The 18,805-nt window shown below is 56.9% G+C and overlaps 1 protein-coding gene across 1 annotated transcript in view; it reads left to right on the plus strand.

The window, feature by feature from the left end:
* The window catches only part of LOC140191851 (trafficking kinesin-binding protein 1-like), a 68,788-nt gene that overhangs the window by 33,258 nt on the left and 16,725 nt on the right, over positions 1-18,805 (plus strand). Inside the window, exon 12 of the mRNA XM_072249643.1 lies at positions 663-881. Within this exon, the coding sequence (XP_072105744.1) occupies positions 663-881 (219 nt within the window). The remainder of the gene's footprint in view (positions 1-662; positions 882-18,805) is intronic.

Below are 18,805 nucleotides of genomic sequence, written 5' to 3' on the forward strand. Positions count from 1 at the left end.
ATCAGTGGGTGATTGGGGGTGTGGAGGGGTGTATCAGTGGGTGGGGGTGTTGTTCAGCCTCACTGCTTGGGGGAATGTCACTGTTTTTGAGTCTGGTGGTCCTGGTGTGGATGCTACGTAGCCTCCTCCCTGATGGGAGTGGGACAGACAGTCCGTGAGCAGGGTGGGTGGGATCCTTCATGATGTTACTGGCCCCTTTCTGTATGTATGTCTGTGATTGGGTGGGTAGGCTGGTGCCAGTAATGCATTGGGCAGTTTTGACTCCCCGTTGTGGGGAATTCCTGCCCGCCGCAGTCCAGTATCCGAACCAGCTGGTTAGGGCGCCTCCTACTGGGCATCTGTAGAATGACGTGAGAATGGGAGTGTGAAGTTCGGCTTTCCTTGGCCTCCTCAGAAAGTAGAGGCGTTGGTGCAGCTTCTGGGCTGTACAGCAGGGGTCCCCTAAACTGTTTTTATGTCCCCCCGGGTTGGGAGCCCCCTGCGAGGTACAGGATGTGTCTGGGCAGCGGGAGAGGTTGCACAGGATATGCCCTCTCAGGAGTCTGGAGAGAGGATTGGGAGTGGGGCGAGTTTGCATGGAGACGTGAAGCCATGGGTGGCGTGAATTGCCCGTGGGATCAAGACCGTGCTTACTGACCCTTCTGCCCGTCTCGTTGGTGCAGGCTCAGCCACTCTGTACCAGTGGAGGCAGCTCGCCCAGCCGCACCTCGGGGGGATACTGGAGCCGCGCCCGGGCGTCCTCACCAAAGACTTCTGCCAGCTGGACACGGACGCGGGCGAGGTGTACAACCTGCACGATCTGGAGGAGGACGAGACCGATTACAGGGCGTTCCAGCCCCTGGCCGTACCTCAGCCCGAGCAGCCCATGCCAGACGTCAATGGTAAGTGTACGGTCAGGGGAACTAGTAGTCAGATTCACTGTGACACCGACACACCCCTCTTCGACACGACCCTCGACGTCACGTCGACATGCCCCTCAGCGTGAAAACGTCACGCTCCATGCCCCTCAGCGTCAAAATAACACGCCCCATGCCCCTCAGCGTGAAAACGCCACGCCTCTCGCCCCTCAGCGTGAAAACGACCCGCCCCACGCCCCAGTGTGAAAATGACATGCCCCACGCCCTTCAGCGTGAAAACGAGACGCCCCACGCCCCTCCGTGTGAATATGACACACTCCTCAGTGTGAAAATGACACGCCCAACACTCCTCAGCGTGAAAACGACATGCCCCACACCCCTCACTGTGACACTGACACGTCCCACACCCCTCACTGTGACACTGACACACCCCTCACCCTCACTGTATTACTGACACACTCCACACCCCTCACTGTAACACCGACACACCCCACACCCCTCACTGTGACACTGACACACCCCACACCCCTCACTGTGATACCGACACACCCCACACCCCTCAATGTGACACTGACACACCCCACACCCCTCACTGTGACACCGACACAGCCCACACCCCTCACTGTGACACTGACAAACCCCTCACCCTCACTGTATTACTGACACACTCCACACCCCTCACTGTGACACTGACACACCCCACACCCCTCACTGTGACACTGACACACTCCACACCCCTCACATTGACACTGACACACCCCTCACCCTCACTGTGACACCCACACACCCCACACCCCTCACTGTGACACAGACACACCCCACACTGCTCACTGTGACACCAACACACCCCTCACCCCTCACTGTAACACTGACACACCCCACACCCCTCACTGTGACACCGAAACACCCCACACCCCTCACTGTGACACCGATACACCCCACACCCCTCACTGTGACACTGACACACCCCACACCCCTCACTGTAACACTGACACACCCCTCACTGTGACACTGACACACACCACACCCCTCAGTGTAAAACTGACACACCCCACACCCCTCACTGTGACACCGACACACCCCACACCCCTCACTGTAACACTGACACACACCACACCCCTCAGTGTAACACTGACACACCCCACACCCCTCACTGTGACACCGACACAGCCCACACCCCTCACTGTGACACTGACACATACCACACCCCTCAGTGTAACACTGACACACCCCACACCCCTCACTGTGACACCGACACACCCCACACCCCTCACTGTAACACTGACACACACCACACCCCTCAGTGTAACACTGACACACCCCACACCCCTCACTGTGACACCGACACAGCCCACACCCCTCACTGTGACACTGACACACCTCACACCTCTCACTGTGACACTGACACACCCCACACCCCTCACTGTAACACTGACACACCCCACACCCCTCACTGTGACACCGACACACACCTCACCCCTCACTGTGACACTGATACACCCCACACCCCTCACTGTGACACCCACACACCCCTCACCCCTCACTGTGACACCGACACACCCCACACCCTCACTGTGACACTGACACACCCCACAAATCTCACTGTGACACTGACACACCCCACACCCCTCACTGTAACACTGACACACCCCACACCCTCACTGTGACACTGACACACCCCACACCCTCACTGTGACACTGACACACCCCACACCCCTCACTGTGACACCGATACACCGCTCACCCCTCACTGTGACACTGACACACCCCACACCCCTCACTGTGACACCCACACACCCCACACCCCTCACGGTAACACTGAAACACCCCTCACCCTCACTGTGACACCGACACAGCCCACACCCCTCACTGTGACACCGACACATCCCACACCCCTCAATTTGACACCGATACACCCCACACCCCTCACTGTGACACTGACACACCCCACACCCCTCACTGTGACACCGACACACCCCCACACCCTCACTGTGACACCGACACACTCCACAACCCTCACTGTGACACCGACACACCCCACACCTCACTGTGACATTGACACACCCCACACCCCTCACTGTGACACTGACACACCCCACACCCCTCACTGTGACACCGACACACCCCTCACTGTGACACTGACACACCCCTCACCGTGACACCGACACACCCCACACCCCTCACTGTGACACCGACACAGCCCACACCCCTCACTGTGACACTGACACACCTCACACCCCTCACTGTGACACCGACACACCCCTCACCCCTCACTGTGACACCGACACACCCCACACCCTCACTGTGACACTGACACACCCCACAAATCTCACTGTGACACTGACACACCCCTCACCCCTCACTGTGACACTGACACACTCCACACCCCTCACTGTGACACTGACACACCCCACACCCCTCACTGTGACACCGATACACCCCACACCCTCACTGTAACACTGACACACCCACACCCCTCACTGTGACACCGACACACCCTACACCCCTCACTGTGACACTGACACTCCCCACACCCCTCACTGCAACACTGACACACCCCACATCCCTCACTGTGACACCGACACACCCCACAACCCTCACTGTGACACCGACACACCCCACACCCACACTGTAACACCGAAACACCCCACACCCCTCACTGTGACACCGATACACCCCACACCCCTCACTGTGACACTGACACACCCCACACCCTCACTGTGACACTGACACACCCCACACCCCTCACTGTAACACTGACACACCCCACATCCCTCACTGTGACACCGACACACCCCACAACCCTCACTGTGATACCGACACACCCCACACCCCTCACTGTAACACCGAAACACCCCACACCCCTCACCGTGACACCGATACACCCCACACCCCTCACTGTGACACTGACACACCCCACACCCTCACTGTGACACTGACACACCCCACACCCCTCACTGTAACACTGACACACCCCTCACTGTGACACTGACACACACCACACCCCTCAGTGTAAAACTGACACACCCCACACCCCTCACTGTGACACCGACACACCCCACACCCCTCACTGTAACACTGACACACACCACACCCCTCAGTGTAACACTGACACACCCCACACCCCTCACTGTGACACCGACACAGCCCACACCCCTCACTGTGACACTGACACACCCCACACCCCTCACTGTGACACTGACACACCTCACACCCCTCACTGTGACACTGACACACCCCTCACCCCTCACTGTCACACCGACACACCCCACACTCCTCACTGTGACACCGACAAAGCCCACACCCCTCACTGTGACACTGACACAGCCCACACCCCTCACTGTGACACTGACACACCTCACACCCCTCACTGTGACACTGACACACCCCTCACCCCTCACTGTGACACCGACACACCCCACACCCCTCACTGTGACACTGACACACCCCTCACCCCTCACTGTGACACCGACACACCCCACACCCCTCACTGTGACACCGACACACACCTCACCCCTCACTGTGACACTGATACACCCCACACCCCTCACTGTGACACCCACACACCCCTCACCCCTCACTGTGACACCGACACACCCCACACCCTCACTGTGACACTGACACACCCCACAAATCTCACTGTGACACTGACACACCCCACACCCCTCACTGTAACACTGACACACCCCACACCCTCACTGTGACACTGACACACCCCACACCCCTCACTGTGACACCGACACACCCCACACCCCTCACTGTGACACCGATACACCGCTCACCCCTCACTGTGACACTGACACACCCCACACCCCTCACTGTGACACCCACACACCCCACACCCCTCACGGTAACACTGAAACACCCCTCACCCTCACTGTGACACCGACACAGCCCACACCCCTCACTGTGACACCGACACATCCCACACCCCTCAATTTGACACCGATACACCCCACACCCCTCACTGTGACACTGACACACCCCACACCCCTCACTGTAACACCGACACACCCCACACCCCTCACTGTGACACCGACACACTCCACACCCCTCACTGTGACACCGACACACCCCACACCCTCACTGTGACATTGACACACCCGACACCCCTCACTGTGACACTGACACACCCCACACCCCTCACTGTGACACCGACACACCCCTCACTGTGACACTGACACACCCCACACCCCTCACCGTGACACCGACACACCCCACACCCCTCACTGTGACACCGACACAGCCCACACCCCTCACTGTGACACTGACACACCTCACACCCCTCACTGTGACACCGACACACCCCTCACCCCTCACTGTGACACCAACACACCCCACACCCTCACTGTGACACTGACACACCCCACAAATCTCACTGTGACACTGACACACCCCTCACCCCTCACTGTGACACTGACACACTCCACACCCCTCACTGTGACACTGACACACCCCACACCCCTCACTGTGACACCGATACACCCCACACCCTCACTGTAACACTGACACACCCCACACCCCTCACTGTGACACCGACACACCCTACACCCCTCACTGTGACACTGACACTCCCCACACCCCTCACTGTAACACTGACACACCCCACATCCCTCACTGTGACACCGACACACCCCACAACCCTCACTGTGACACCGACACACCCCACACCCTCACTGTGACACTGACACACCCCGCACCCTCACTGTAACACTGACACACCCCACACCCCTCACTGTGACACTGACACACCCCACACCCCTCACTGTAACACCGACACACCCACACCCCTCATTGTGACACTGACACACCCCACACCCCTCACTGTGACACTGACACACCCCACACCCCCCACTGTAACACCGACACACACCACACCCCTCACTGTGACACCGACACACCCCACACCCCTCAGTGTAACACCGATACACCCCACACCCCTCACTGTGACACCGACACACTCCACACCCCTCACTGTGACACCGACACACCCCACACCCTCACTGTGACATTGACACACCCCACACCCCTCACTGTGACACTGACACACCCCACACCCCTCACTGTAACACCGACACACCCCTCACTGTGATACTGACACACCCCACACCCCTCACTGTGACACCGACACGCCCCACACCCTCACTGTGACACCGACACACCCAACACCCCTCACTGTGACACCGACACACCCCACACCCCTCACTGTGACACCGACACGCCCCACACCCCTCAGTGTGACACCGACACGCCTCACACCCCTTACTGTGACACCGACACACCCCTCACCCCCCACTGTGACACCGACACACACCACACCCCTCACTGTGACACCGATACACCCCACACCCTCACTGTGACACCGACACACCCCACACCCCTCACTGTGACACCGACACTCCCCACACCCCTCACTGTGACACCGACACACCCCACACCCGTCACTGTGACACCGACACACCCCACACCCCTCAGTGTAACACTGACACACCCCACACCCCTCACTGTGACACTGACACACCCCTCACCCCTCACTGTAACACTGACACACCTCACACCCCTCACTGTAACACTGACCCACCCCACACCCCTCACTGTGACACTGACACACCCTACACCCTCAGTGTGACACTGACACACCCCACACCCCTCACTGTGACACCCGACACACCCCTCACCCTCACTGTGACACCCACACACCCCACACCCCTCACTGTAACACTGACACACCACACACCCCTCACTGTGACATTGACACACCCCACACCCCTCACTGTGACACTGACACACCCCACACCCCTCACTGTAACACCGACACACCCCACACCCCTCACTGTGACACCGACACACCCCTCACTGTGACACTGACACACCCCACACCCCTCACCGTGACACCGACACACCCCACACCCCTCACTGTGACACACACACACCCCACACCCCTCAGTGTAACACCGACACACCCCACACCCTCACTGTAACACCGACACACCCCACACCCTCACTGTGACACCGACACACCCCTCACCCCTCACTGTGACACCGACACACCCCACACACCCTTCACTGTGACACCGACACACCCCACACCCCTCACTGTGACACCGACACACCGCGCACCCCTCACTGTGACACCGACACACCCCACACCCTCACTGTGACACTGACACACCCCTCACCCCTCACTGTGACACCGACACACCTCACACCCCTCACTGTGACACCGACACACCCCACACCCCTCACTGTGACACTGACACACCCCACACCCCTCACTGTGACACCCACACACCCCTCACCCCTCACTGTGACACCGACACGCCCCACACCCCTCAGTGTGACACCGACACGCCTCACACCCCTTACTGTGACACCGACACACCCCTCACCCCTCACTGTGACACCGACACACCCCACAACCCTCACTGTGACACCGACACACCCCACACCCTCACTGTGACACTGACACACCCCGCACCCTCACTGTAACACTGACACACCCCACACCCCTCACTGTGACACTGACACACCCCACACCCCTCACTGTAACACCGACACACCCACACCCCTCATTGTGACACTGACACACCCCACACCCCTCACTGTGACACTGACACACCCCACACCCCCCACTGTAACACCGACACACACCACACCCCTCACTGTGACACCGACACACCCCACACCCCTCAGTGTAACACCGATACACCCCACACCCCTCACTGTGACACCGACACACTCCACACCCCTCACTGTGACACCGACACACCCCACACCCTCACTGTGACATTGACACACCCCACACCCCTCACTGTGACACTGACACACCCCACACCCCTCACTGTAACACCGACACACCCCTCACTGTGATACTGACACACCCCACACCCCTCACTGTGACACCGACACGCCCCACACCCTCACTGTGACACCGACACACCCTACACCCCTCACTGTGACACCGACACACCCCACACCCCTCACTGTGACACCGACACGCCCCACACCCCTCAGTGTGACACCGACACGCCTCACACCCCTTACTGTGACACCGACACACCCCTCACCCCTCACTGTGACACCGACACACACCACACCCCTCACTGTGACACCGATACACCCCACACCCTCACTGTGACACCGACACACCCCACACCCCTCACTGTGACACCGACACTCCCCACACCCCTCACTGTGACACCGACACACCCCACACCCGTCACTGTGACACCGACACACCCCACACCCCTCAGTGTAACACTGACACACCCCACACCCCTCACTGTGACACTGACACACCCCTCACCCCTCACTGTAACACTGACACACCTCACACCCCTCACTGTAACACTGACCCACCCCACACCCCTCACTGTGACACTGACACACCCTACACCCTCAGTGTGACACTGACACACCCCACACCCCTCACTGTGACACCCGACACACCCCTCACCCTCACTGTGACACCCACACACCCCACACCCCTCACTGTAACACTGACACACCACACACCCCTCACTGTGACATTGACACACCCCACACCCCTCACTGTGACACTGACACACCCCACACCCCTCACTGTAACACCGACACACCCCACACCCCTCACTGTGACACCGACACACCCCTCACTGTGACACTGACACACCCCACACCCCTCACCGTGACACCGACACACCCCACACCCCTCACTGTGACACACACACACCCCACACCCCTCAGTGTAACACCGACACACCCCACACCCTCACTGTAACACCGACACACCCCACACCCTCACTGTGACACCGACACACCCCTCACCCCTCACTGTGACACCGACACACCCCACACACCCTTCACTGTGACACCGACACACCCCACACCCTCACTGTGACACCGACACACCGCGCACCCCTCACTGTGACATTGACACACCCCACACCCGTCACTGTGACACTGACACACCCCTCACCCCTCACTGTGACACCGACACACCCCACACCCTCACTGTGACACTGACACACCCCTCACCCCTCACTGTGACACCGACACACCTCACACCCCTCACTGTGACACCGACACACCCCACACCCCTCACTGTGACACTGACACACCCCACACCCCTCACTGTGACACCCACACACCCCTCACCCCTCACTGTGACACCGACACGCCCCACACCCCTCAGTGTGACACCGACACGCCTCACACCCCTTACTGTGACACCGACACACCCCTCACCCCTCACTGTGACACCGACACACCCCACACCCCTCACTGTGACACCGATACACACCACACCCTCACTGTGACACCGACACACCCCACACCCCTCACTGTGACACCGACACTCCCCACACCCCTCACTGTGACACCGATACACACCACACCCTCACTGTGACACCGACACACCCCACACCCCTCACTGTGACACCGACACTCCCCACACCCCTCACTGTGACACCGACACACCCCACACCCCTCACTGTGACACCGACACACCCCACACCCGTCACTGTGACACCGACACACCCCACACCCCTCAGTGTAACACTGACACACCCCACACCCCTCACTGTGACACTGACACACCCCTCACCCCTCACTGTAACACTGACACACCTCACACCCCTCACTGTAACACTGACCCACCCCACACCCCTCACTGTGACACTGACACACCCTACACCCTCAGTGTTACACTGACACACCCCACACCCCTCACTGTGACACCCGACACACCCCTCACCCTCACTGTGACACCCACACACCCCACACCCCTCACTGTAACACTGACACACCACACACCCCTCACTGTGACATTGACACACCCCACACCCCTCACTGTGACACTGACACACCCCACACCCCTCACTGTAACACCGACACACCCCACACCCCTCACTGTGACACCGACACACCCCTCACTGTGACACTGACACACCCCACACCCCTCACCGTGACACCGACACACCCCACACCCCTCACTGTGACACCGACACAGCCCACACCCCTCACTGTGACACTGACACACCTCACACCCCTCACTGTGACACCGACACACCCCTCACCCCTCACTGTGACACCGACACACCCCACACCCTCACTGTGACACCGACACACTCCACACCCCTCACTGTGACACCGACACACCCCACACCCTCACTGTGACACCGACACACCCCTCACCCCTCACTGTGACACCGACACACCCCACACACCTCACTGTGACATTGACACACCCCACACCCCTCACTGTGACACTGACACACCCCACACCCCTCACTGTAACACCGACACACCCACACCCCTCATTGTGACACTGACACACCCCACACCCCTCACTGTAACACCGACACACACCACACCCCTCACTGTGACACCGACACACCCCTCACCTCTCACTGTAACACCGACACACCCCACACCCCTCACTGTAACACCGACACACCCCACACCCCTCACTGTGACACTGACACACCCCACACCTCTCACTGTGACACTGACACACCCCTCACTGTGACACTGACACACCCCACACCCCTCAGTGTAACACCGATACACCCCACACCCCTCACTGTGACACCGACACACCCCACACCCTCACTGTGACACTGACACACCCCACACCCCTCACTGTAACACCGACACACCCCTCACTGTGACACTGACACACCCCACACCCCTCACTGTGACACCGACACGCCCCACACACTCACTGTGACACCGACACACCCTACACCCCTCACTGTGACACCGACACACCCCACACCCCTCACTGTGACACCGACACGCCCCACACCCCTCAGTGTGACACCGACACGCCCCACACCCCTCACTGTGACACCGACACACCCCACACCCCTCACTGTGACACCGATACACCCCACACCCTCACTGTGACACCGACACACCCCACACCCCTCACTGTGACACCGACACACCCCACACCCCTCAGTGTAACACCGACACACCCCACACCCCTCACTGTGACACTGACACACCCCTCACCCCTCACTGTGACACTGACACACCTCACACCCCTCACTGTAACACTGACCCACCCCACACCCCTCACTGTGACACTGACACACCCTACACCCTCACTGTGACACTGACACACCCCACACCCCTCACTGTGACACCCGACACACCCCTCACCCTCACTGTGACACCCACACACCCCACATCCCTCACTGTAACACTGACACACCACACACCCCTGACTGTGACACTGACACACCCCACACCCCTCACTGTGACACTGACACACCTCACACCCCTCACTGTGACACCGACACAGCCCACACCCCTCACTGTGACACCGACACACCCCACACCCTCACTGTGACACACACACACCCCACACCCCTCAGTGTAACACCGACACACCCCACACCCTCACTGTAACACCGACACACCCCACACCCTCACTGTGACACCGACACACCCCTCACCCCTCACTGTGACACCGACACACCCCACACACCCCTCACTGTGACACCGACACACCCCACACTCTCACTGTGACACCGACACACCGCGCACCCCTCACTGTGACATTGACACACCCCACACCCGTCACTGTGACACTGACACACCCCTCACCCCTCACTGTGACACCGACACACCCCACACCCTCACTGTGACACTGACACACCCCTCACCCCTCACTGTGACACCGACACACCTCACACCCCTCACTGTGACACCGACACACCCCACACCCCTCACTGTGACACTGACACACCCCACACCCCTCACTGTGACACCGACACACCTCTCACCCCTCGCTGTGACACTGACACACCCCTCACCCCTTACTGTGACACTGACACACCCCACACACCTCACTGTGACACCGAAACACCCCTCACCCCTCACTGTGACACCGACACACCCCACACCCCTCACTGTGACACCGACACACCTCACACCCCTCACTGTGACACTGACACACCCCTCACCCCACACTGTAACACCGACACACTCCACACCCCTCACTGTAACACTGACACACCCCACACCCCTCACTGTGACACTGACACACCCCACACCCCTCACTGTGACACCGATACACCCTCACCCCTCACTGTGACACCCACACACCCCACACTCCTCAGTGTAACACTGACACACCCCACACCCCTCACTGTGACACCGACACACCCCACACCCCTCACTGTGACACCGACACACCTCACACCCCTCACTGTGACACTGACACACCCACACCCCTCACTGTAACACCGACACACCCCTCACTGTGACACTGACACACCCCACACCCCTCACTGTGACTCTGACACACCCCACACCCCGCACTGTGACACTGACACACCCCACACCCCTCACTGTAACACTGATACACACCACACCCCTGACTGTAACACTGACACACACCACACTCCTCACTGTGACACTGACACACCCCATACCCCTCACTGTGACACTGACACACCCCACACCCCTCACTGTGACACCGATACACCCCACACCCCTCACTGTGACACCCACACACCCCACACCCCTCAGTGTGACACTGACACTCCCCACACCCTCACTGTAAGACTGACACTCCCCACACCCTCACTGTAACACCGACACACCCCACACCCTCACTGTGACACCGACACACTCCACACCCCTCACTGTGACACTGACACACCCCTCACCCCTCACTGTGACACCGACACACCCCACACCCCTCACTGTGACACTGACACACTCCTCACACTCACTATGACACTGACAAACCCCACACCCCTCACTGTTTCACTGACACACCCCTCACCCCTCACTGTGACACTGACACACCCCACACCCCTCACTGTAACACCGACACACCCCACACCCCTCACTGTGACACTGACACACCCCACACCCCTCAGTGTAACACTGACACACCCCACACCCCTCACTGTGACACCCACACACCCCACACCCCTCACTGTGACACTGACACACCCCTCACCCCTCACTGTGACACTGACACACCCTACACCCCTCACTGTGACACCCACACACCCCTCACCCCTCACTGTGACACTGACACACCCCACACCCCTCACTGTGACACTGACACACCGCACACCCCCTCACTGTAAAACTGACACACCCCACACCCCTCACTGTGACACCGACACACCCCACACCCCTCACTGTGACACTGACACACCCCTCACCCCTCACTGTGACACCGACACACCCCACACCCCTGACTGTGACACTGACACACTCCTCACCCTCACTATGACACTGACAAACCCCACACCCCTCACTGTTTCACTGACACACCCCTCACCCCTCACTGTGACACTGACACACCCCACACCCTCACTGTAACACCGACACACCCCACACCCCTCACTGTGACACTGACACACCCCACACCCCTCAGTGTAACACTGACACACCCCACACCCCTCACTGTGACACTGACAAACCCCTCACCCTCACTGTGACACTGACACACCCCACACCCCTCACTGTGACACCGACACACCCCACACCCCTCACTGTGACACTGACACACCCCACACACCTCACTGTGACACCCACACACCCCACACCCTCACTGTGACACCCACACACCCCACACCCTCACTGTGACACTGACACACCCCTCACCCCTCACTGTGACACTGACACACCCCACACCCCTCACTGTGACACCCACACACCCCTCACCCCTCACTGTGACACTGACACACTCCACACCCCTCACTGTGACACTGACACACCCCTCACCCCTCACTGTGACACCGACACACCCCACACCCTCACTGTGACACCAACACACCCCACACCCCTCACTGTGACACTGGCACACCGCACACCCCCTCAGTGTAAAACTGACACACCCCACACCCCTCACTGTGACACCGACACACCCCACACCCCTCACTGTGACACTGACACACCCCACACCCTCACCGTGACACCGACACACCCTACACCCCTCACCGTGACACCGATACACCCCACACCCCTCACCGTGACACCGACACACCCCACACCCCTCACTGTGACACCGACACACCCCTCACCCCTCACTGTGACACCGAGACACCCCACACCCCTCACTGTGACACCGACACACCTCACACCCCTCACTGTGACACCGACACACCCCACACCCCTCACTGTAACACCGAAACACCCCACACCCCTCACTGTAACACTGACACACCCCACACACCCCTCACTGTGACACCGACACACCCCTCACCCCTCACTGTAACACCCACACACCCCACACCCCTCACTGTGACACTGACACACCTCACACCCCTCACTGTGACACCGACACAGCCCACACCCCTCACTGTGACACCGACACACCCCACACCCTCACTGTGACACTGACACACCCCACACCCCTCACTGTGACACTGACACATCCCACACCCTCACTGTGACACTGACACACCCCACACCCCTCACTGTAACACCGACACACCCCACACCCCTCACTGTGACACTGACACACCCCACACCCCTCACTGTGACACTGACACACCCCTCACCCCTCACTGTGACACTGACACACCCCACACCCCTCACTGTGACACCCACACACCCCTCACCCCTCACTGTGACACTGACACACCCCACACCCCTCACTGTGACACTGGCACACCGCACACCCCCCTCAGTGTAAAACTGACACACCCCACACCCCTCACTGTGACACCGACACACCCCACACCCCTCACTGTGACACTGACACACCCCACACCCTCACCGTGACACCGACACACCCTACACCCCTCACCGTGACACCGATACACCCCACACCCCTCACCGTGACACCGACACACCCCACACCCCTCACTGTGACACCGACACACCCCTCACCCCTCACTGTGACACCGAGACACCCCACACCCCTCACTGTGACACCGACACACCTCACACCCCTCACTGTGACACCGACACACCCCACACCCCTCACTGTGACACCGAAACACCCCACACCCCTCACTGTAACACTGACACACCCCACACACCCCTCACTGTGACACCGACACACCCCTCACCCCTCACTGTAACACCCACACACCCCACACCCTCACTGTGACACTGACACACCTCACACCCCTCACTGTGACACCGACACACCCCACACCCTCACTGTGACACTGACACACCTCACACCCCTCACTGTGACACCGACACACCCCACACCCCTCACTGTGACACTGAGACACCCCACACCCCTCACTGTGACACTGACACACCCCTCACCCCTCACTGTAACACCGACACACCCCACACCCCTCACTGTAAATTAACCTCTTGGGAAAACTGCACAAGTCTCCTTGCAACTTGATTTTGTTGAATTTTCTCCCCGTTTGGAAAATAGCCTTTGCTTACATTTCGTTCTGGCAGAATACATGACCATCCAGTTCCCGACACTGTTTTCCATCTGCCCCTTGCTTGCCCATTTTCCAACGCTGTCCAGGTCTTTCTGCAGTCTCCGTGATTCTACAACACTACCTGCTCCATTGCCTGTCGCTGTCCCGCTCACAGACTTGGCCAGAAATTCCATGATTCAAGTCATTGACATATAACGTGAAATGAAACGGTCCCAACACCAATCCCTGCAGCACACCGCTATCACCTGCAGCCAACCAGAAAAGTCCCCTTTATTCCCAATCTGTGCCTACTGCCAGTCAGCCAATCTTCCATCCATGCCAGTATCTTTCCTGAAACACCTTGGGTCTCTGATCTTGTTAAGCAGCCTCATGTACGGTATCGTCATCAAAGGCCTTCTGAAAATCCATGTAAACAACAGCCACTGTCTATCCTTTGTGTATCTTGCCTGTTATTCTCTCAAAGAATTCCAACAGATTTGTCAGTTCCCTTTTGGAAACCACGTTAAATACAGACTTTTTCATCATTTGCCTCCAAGTACCCTGAAACCTCATAGAACATAGAGAGAGAGAATAGTACAGCACAGTACAGGCCCTTCGGCCCACAACGTTGTGCCGACCCTCAAACCCTGCCTCCCATATAAGCCCCCACCTTAAATTCCTCCATATACCTGTCTAGTAGTCTCTTAAACTTCACTAGTGTATCTGCCTCCACCACTGACTCAGGCAGTGCATTCCACGCACCAACCACTCTCTGAGTAAAAAAACCTTCCTCTAATATCCCCCTTGAACTTCCCACCCCTTACCTTAAAGCCATGTCCTCTTGTACTGAGCAGTGGTGCCCTGGGGAAGAGGCGCTGGCTATCCACTCTATCTATTCCTCTTATTATCTTGTACACCTCGATCATGTCTCCTCTCATCCTCCTTCTCTGCAAAGAGTAAAGCCCTAGCTCCCTTAATCTCTGATCATAATCATACTGTCTAAACCAGACAGCATCCTGGTAAATCTCCTCTGTACCCTTTCCAATGCTTCCACATCCTTCCTATTGTGAGGTGACCAGAACTGGACTCAGTACTCCAAGTGTGGCCTAACCAGAGTTTTATAGAGCTGCATTATTACATCGTGACTCTTAAACTCTATCCCTCAACTTATGAAAGCTAACACCCCATAAGCTTTCTTAACTACCCGATCCACCTGTGAGGCAACGTTCAGGGATCTGTGGACATGTATCCCCAGATCCCTCTGCTCCTCCACACTACCAAGTATCCTGCCATTTACTTTGTACTCTGCCTTGGAGTCTGTCCTTCCAAAGTGTACCACCTCACACTTCTCCGGGTTGAACTCCTTATCAATCCTTATCAATCGACTCCAACATCTTCCCAACCACCGAGGTCAGGCTGACTGACCTATAATTTCCTTTCTTCTGCCTCCCTTCCCCTCTTTAAAAGAGTGGAGTGACATTTGCAAGTTCCCAGTCCTGCAGAACAATTCCAGAACCCAGTGACTCTTAAAAGGTCATTACTAATGCCTCCGCAATCTCTTTTGGCACCTCTTTCTGAACCCTGAGGTGTCGTCCACCTGTTCCAGGTGACCCTTCAGCTTCCCAAGCACTTTCTCTTCACTAATCGCAATTCCACTCACTTCTGCCCCCTGAGACAGTCAAATATCTGGCATACTACTAGCGTCTTCCATAATGCAAGATTCAGCTCGTCCGCCATTTCCTTGTCCCTCACTGCTACCTCTCCAGCATCATTTTCCAGCAGTCCACTGTCACCTCTCTTTTACTCTCTCTGTATCTGAAAAATAGCTTGCCTTCATTTTTCATCTTTTCTCTGCTTATGACTTTTTTTTAAGCTGCCTTTCTTGTTGGTTTTTAAAAGCTTCCCGATCTTCTAACTTCCCGTTAACTTTTTCTCTATTATGTGCCCTCTCTTTTTGTCTTTTATACTGTCGTTTGATCTCCCTTGTCAGTCACGGTTGCCTCATCCTACCTCTAGAATACTATTTTTTAATCTTTGGGATCTGTCTACCCTGCACTTTCCGAATTGCTCCCTGAAACTCCAGCCGTTGCTGGTCTGCTGCCAGCCCTAATGGTCTCCTCTTCCAGCTCACTTTGGCCAGCTCCTTTCTCATGCCTCTGTAATTCCCTTTATTTCACTGTTATACGGATAATTCTGACTTAGCTTCTCTCTCTCTCTCTCTCTCTCCAACTGCAGGGCAAATTCTGGGAATATCATGATCACTGTAACACACACACACACACGAAATGCTGGAGGAACTCAGCAGGCCAGGCAGCATCTATGGGAAATCGACGCTCTGAACGTCCCGGCCCGAAACGTCGACTGTACTTCTTTGCCTGGCCTGCTGAGTTCCTCCAGCACTTTATGTGTGATGCTCGGATATCCAGCGCCTACAGATTTCCTCTTGTTCGAACATTATGATCACTGCCTCCTAAGTGTTCCTTTACCTTAAGCTTCCTAATCAAACCTGGTTCTTTACACAACACTCAATCCAGAATTCTGTTTCTCCCCACCCTCCATGGGCTGAACCACAAGCTGCTCTAAAAAAAAAAACTTCTCATAGGCATTCTACAAATTCACTCCCTTGGGATCTCCAGCACCAACCTGATTTTCCCAGTCTACCTGCATATTGAAATCCCCCATGACTATCGTAACATTGCCCGTATTGCATTGTCATGTATAGCCCACATCCTGGCTACCATTTTGAGGCCTGTAGACAACACCCACCGGGGTCCTTTGACCCTCGAGGTTTCTCAACTCTACCCACGAGGATTCTACATCCTCCAATCCACCTCCCTCTTTCTTTTTTTTCTCTTTCAATCTTTTTATTAATTTCAGCATCATAAACATTACAGCAAATAGATACAGAGAAATTGGGATTACAATATTGATAAACACAAGTATAAGCTCAATTGACACAAAATTAATGAGCCTCCCAAAATCTCAAAAAGTACAAATATAATATAGGAAAATATAAAGTGAAAATACAAAAATATCATGAAAAAAAACAAAAAATTATACCCCAAGAGAAAAAAAAAACACACTAAACCAAATAAAAGAAAACTAAACTAAAGATCCCCCTCTTTGTAAGGACTGGATTTCATTTTTTTTTACCAACGGAGCCACCCCACCCCTTCTGCCTACCTGTCGGTCCTTTCGACACAAGGTGTATCCTTGGATGTTAAGCTCCCAACTGTGAACTTCTTTCAGCCGCGGCTCAGCGCCATACCCGCCAATCTCAAACTGCGCTACGAGATCATCGACCTAATTCTGCATTGAAATATAACACCTCCAGTCCTGTATTCCTCGCCCGTTTCAGTTTTACTCCTGTGCTGCACTCTAACTCATCCTGGTTGTTGATGCTCAATCATTGAGTCTGACTCTTCGTGACCTCGTGGACCATAGGGTCCACAGGGTTTTCATGGCAAGATACAGAAGTAGATTCTTCCCCCCAGATCTTGCTGCTGCCCAGGTTGGGACCCGGCTGGGATTTGAACTCGGGACCATTCGCCTCGGAGTCCAGTGCTGATGCCACTACACCACCGACCGGACTAACTCATCCTA

The sequence above is a fragment of the Mobula birostris genome, chromosome X (assembly GCF_030028105.1).
Source record: "Mobula birostris isolate sMobBir1 chromosome X, sMobBir1.hap1, whole genome shotgun sequence".
Classification (NCBI taxonomy): domain Eukaryota; kingdom Metazoa; phylum Chordata; class Chondrichthyes; order Myliobatiformes; family Myliobatidae; genus Mobula; species Mobula birostris.